This window comes from Nansenia antarctica (genome assembly GCF_963989245.1).
Source record: "Nansenia antarctica genome assembly, chromosome: 1".
Lineage (NCBI taxonomy): Eukaryota > Metazoa > Chordata > Actinopteri > Argentiniformes > Microstomatidae > Nansenia > Nansenia antarctica.
In genome coordinates this window covers 33,074,724-33,079,723 of record NC_137674.1, presented here as the reverse complement: position 1 = coordinate 33,079,723, position 5,000 = coordinate 33,074,724, and the positions used below count along the sequence as shown (strand labels likewise).

The 5,000-nt window shown below is 51.1% G+C and overlaps 1 protein-coding gene across 1 annotated transcript in view; it reads left to right on the top strand.

Moving 5' to 3' along the window:
* The window catches only part of LOC308175811 (latent-transforming growth factor beta-binding protein 2-like), a gene marked incomplete at both ends in the record, with an annotated part of 112,336 nt that overhangs the window by 57,709 nt on the left and 49,627 nt on the right, over nucleotides 1-5,000 (top strand). Inside the window, 3 exon segments of the mRNA XM_080550367.1 lie at nucleotides 597-761; nucleotides 3,799-3,903; nucleotides 3,985-4,212. Of these exon segments, the coding sequence (XP_080406493.1) occupies nucleotides 597-761; nucleotides 3,799-3,903; nucleotides 3,985-4,212 (498 nt within the window).

The following is a 5,000-nucleotide window of genomic DNA, read 5'->3' as shown; positions in this document are numbered from 1 at the left end:
AGGTAGTGACTCTGCAGTCCTGACAGAAGATAGGTAGTGACTCTACAGTCCTGACAGAAGATAGGTAGTGACTCTACAGTCCTGACAGAAGATAGGTAGTGACTCTGCAGTCCTGGCAGCAGTGGGAAGCTCGTTCCACCAGCTGGGCTCCAGGACAGTGAAGAGCTGTCCCGTCTCGTTGGTCTGGCCTGGGTCTGGTCAGTCTAATGGGCTGTCGTGTTAACATGCGAGAGCCACTACCAGAGCCACACAGAGATTGCGTCATAAATGATAGCATGTGCATGTGCACTGAAACTGAAGCGTGGCCTCTGAGTGAAAAGAAAAGAGCATTTTTGTCTGTAATGTCTTATGTCTGTCTAATGGATGTTCCATGCCTCTCTCTCTCTATCTCTCTCCCTCTCTCTCTCTGTCTGTCTCTCTCTTTCTCTCTCTTTCTCTCTATCTCTCTCCCTCTCTCTCTCTATCTCTCTCCCTCTCCCTGTCTCTCTCTCTCTCTCCCCTCCCTCTCTCTCTCTCCCTCTCTCTCTCTCTCTCTCCCCCCCCCTCTCTTTCCCCCCCTCTCTCCCCCCCCCCCCCCTCTCTCTCCCTCTCCTCAGCTGACAAGGCCGTGTCAGACCAGAGGGGGATGTGCTACCGCTCCGTGTCGGTGGGGTCCTGCTCCCTGCCCCTCGGCCAGCACATCACCAAGCAGATCTGCTGCTGCAGCCGCGTGGGCAAGGCCTGGGGCCAAGCCTGCCAGAGGTGCCCTCTGCCAGACACAGGTACTGTAGTAATAATACCCTCTGGAACACCCTCCCCAACCACATCAGACAGGCCAACACCCTGCCAACTTTTAAACAGGCCCTCAAAACCCACCACTTCAAGCTTGCCTTCACCAGTTAACCCTCTCCCCCTCCCCTTCCCATGTGTCCCCAGCACTACCTTAATTAGGCCCCTATACTTTCTTTTATTTATTTGTTTTTGTTTTTGTTTCTTTTTATTATTACTACTCAATCTTTTCAGTTTGTAAAGCGTCTTTGAGTGTCTAGAAAAGCGCTATATAAGTCTTATGTATTATTATTATTATTATTATTATTATTATTATTATTATTATTATTATAATAAGACAGACGCTTTTAATCCAAAGTGATTTACAATTAGAGATTACAGGGACAGTCTCCCTGGAGTAACATAGGGCTAAGTGCCTTACTCAAGGATTCACTAGTGGTGGTGTTCTCACTATCCCCCTAGATAGTAGCCCTGGTCTAGGGCCTAGACCACAACAACTACCCCAGGTACTGTATCCACATCCACGCTGGCACTAAACAGTGTTTCCCATCTAAGACTGCCACCTTTAGCCTTTAGCAGTATCACTAACCACCCGTTCTCTGCTTTAGAGGGTCAGAGGTTTCACCCACCACAGTCTCAGAAAATGTGGGAAAGACTGAGCTCACATTGAAAGAACAATTCCTGATTAGTTTTTTTTCTCTCTCTCTCTCTTTTCTGTCTAGCCATTTCTCTCTCCCTCCTGTTCCTCTGTTGTCTCGGTCCAGTCGTCTATAACCTCGATGAACTGGTCAAATATTTCTACTTTGATTGATTGCAACTGGGTGAAATGTTATGAGGCTTGGGCTTAAATATTTCCGCCGATATGAAATGTGTGATCTTAGGCTGCATATTGTGATATTAATGAAAGCACACACGCTATTAAAAACAACACTTTGTTCAACCACCAAACTCCACTGGCGACCAGGCCCTCTAACACAGTCCAAAGATGGCCGAACATGTTTGATGTGGTAAAAAGCCCAAAACAAAAGAGTCCTTCATAATATTGCGAGGAGGCTGTATAATAGTGGGCGTCAATCTTATGTGTTATCACACCAGTCCTCGGAGAGAAACCCCATTTAATAGTCCCCCCCAAAAAAGCCTTCGTCCAAATGAAACATGGGGAAGTAGTTGTCATTCGCCTTTTTCTTTTCCACCGATATTATCTTCAAAGTCAGACTGAGAGAGAGAGAGAGGGCCGTTTGTGTGCAGTGGCCCGTTTTTTGGGAGAATGATTCATTCTTAAGGTTGTCGCGGATCAGATATCGTAGCAGCAGCGGCGGCGGCGGCAAACCTCCGTGGTGCACGGCCAGAACTTGTGCTAACACTAGCTAACGGCGTACCAGATGCAGTACAGACACAGAAAACAGTACCGTGGTATAACAGGGCTGATTACCCAGACACTAGGCTTTTCCTATGTGAGCTGAGCCACTTTCAACACAAAAGGATTCCAGATCTCATTAAGGCGAGGCGTTTCGGTAAGAGGAGATGCGTCGACTCGCATTCCAGACCGACGTTCGTCTGCTCTTGATGTGGTTTTACTGGCCAACGTACCGCGCACCGCCGTTCTTTCTTCCTGTATTTAAGAGACATCAGTCAGGGAGAGGACACATCATACCTGCAGCTTCCTGACATTTTACCGTACGGTTGCACTTTTACCTAACTGTGCTTGTCAGCATTGATATCCGTATTCCAAAGCTCTGTCTCTCTCTCTCTCCCTCCCTCTCTCTCTCTCCCTCTCTCTCTCTCTCCCTCTCTCCCTCTCTCTCTCTCTCTCTCTCTCTCTCTCTCGCTCTCTCTCGCTGTCTGTCTCTCCCCCCCACTCTCTCTCTCTCTCCCTGTCTCTCTCCCTCCCCCCTCTCTCTCTCTCTCTCTCTCTCTCTCTCTCTGTCTCTCTCTCACCCTCTCTCTCTCTCTCTCTCTCTGTCTCTCTCTTGTCTCTCCCTCTCTCTGTCTCTCTCTTGTCTCTCCCTCTCTCTCTCTCTGTCTCTCTTGTCTCTCCCTCTCTCTCTCTCTCTGTCTCTCTTGTCTCTCCCTCTCTCTCTCTGTCTCTCTCTCTCTCTCTCTCTCTCTCTCTCTCTCTCTCTCTCTCCGTCCATTATAACATTGGCAGTGAGTCCCTCCTCGTCCCAGGTCAGATAGGGGACAGTACTATTTAACTGTAACGGGATTCGCTACCCCGCTGAAGTTTGTTGGGCTCGAACAACAAAGAGGGGCGCAATCACCCCCGCTTTCATCTCCTCCGTCCGTCCGTCTGTCCGTCCTCCGTTCCCGGAGCGCTCAGTCAGACTCCTCCGACGGGGGGGAGAGTTCAAAGGTCAGCCCGCTATTACACGATCCTCAACTTCCCCCCCCCCTACCCCCCTGCCACTGGCACTGGCTTTGAGCCTGCCTGACACCACACACGTCCCCCACCCACCCACCCTACCCCACCCCACCCCACCCCACCCCACCCCACCCCACCCCACCCCACCCCACCCCACCCCACCCCACCCCACCCCACCCCAGCCAGCCGTCCAAATCCCTGCAGTGATAGGGCCTCTATCCTGCGGCTGTCACTGCCCTGGCAAGCTCCCTCTCTCCCTCCCTCCGCCAGCATGGCTGTAACCCAAGCCCCTCTGCTCCTCCACACACACACACACACACACACACACACACACACACACACACACAGCAGTACAGTACAGGATGGTATGCTCTATACACACAATGGTATTACACGGAGGGCTTATGGCAGAGCAGCGAACACCAGACAGAAATATGAGCCGTAATGACTCCCTGGCAGTGTTTCATGTGAGCTCAGAAGCACCGGTGGGTTGGGGGGGGGGTTGGGGTGGGGGGTTTGTATGGTCTTATGATGTTTTCTATGTGCTCATTGTTTGCCCCTGTACTGTATGCCCCCCCCTCCTAACCCACCACCCCCCCCCCTAACCCACCCCCCCCCTCCTAACCCCCCCCCCCCTCCTAACCCCCCCCCCCCCACCCCGTCTGCAGACCATTTCAAGGAGATCTGCCCCGCCGGCCACGGCTACACGTACTCCCGGTCGGACGTCCAAGTCCACGTACTCCCGGTCGGACAGCTGGAGGAGGAGGAGCTGAGGAGGGGCGGCGGAGGGGGGGGGGGCTCCTGGAACCAGCAGATCCCCACGTACCCCAACCCTCCTCCTGCCCAGCCTCCAGTGCCACATCCAGGGCAGCAGCTGCCCCACGTCCCTCCCCACCACCAGACCCCCCCCCACCACATCCCACAGTACCCCCAGACACCACAACACATCCCCTCCCAGTACCCCCACCACCAGACCCCCCAGATTCCAGTGTACCCCCAAACACCACACCACATCCCCTACCATCCACAGGACCCCCAGCCCCCCCCCGCCCGGGAGACGCCCACCCCCAGGCAGCCAGAAGGTGAGAGAACAACAGAAACATGCTGTGAAACACGCTATTCTCTCTTAAAGTGTATTTCGGTCTTCACCGAAATGTATTTCGGTCTTCACCGTCACACACCACCAATTTCCAATTATCTTGTTTTCTAGTTTGTATTCTTAGTTCTTCTAACAAGAGACTGGTGAAATACCGTTAAGAATAATGCGACTCGACTTGTTTTCACTTTGTATTCTTAGTCATTTCTAACAAGAGACTGGTGAAATGCTGTCAAGAATAAATGCGACGCGTACCCAAGGGCGGTTGTGTTTGTTGTCCAGAAATAAAGTACCATATTAAAGTTATTACTGAATCATTTATACCGCAGCATGAGTCAGTTGGTCATGAGTCAGTTACAAAATCAAAACCTCCCTTTACTAAACAGGGAGAAAGTAGCTATTTGTGTGAGCATGCATGCAAACACCAACAGGATGTTTTGATCTGGACAAACACGGCCCGCTATAAACATTCAACAGTGCTAGCTAGCACTACTCCCATCCATCAGGACACACCTCCCCTAAGCCGATGAGCAGAGGACTTAATCCAGCCGGGTCAAACATCTGCGACCCTCTGGATCTTCTCTGTAACATTCTTCTGATTTATAGTTTATGAGATAATTTATTGGCCTAGCCAAAGCAAAACATGATTTATTCGAGTAGACCCTAAATATTTAGGCATTTGTGTCTCTTCATTGTCTGAGTTAGCCATTTCCCCCTTTCTTTAATATACATTTTTCTACGGGCTTTAGTGTACGTTGTTTTCCCAATTCGAGG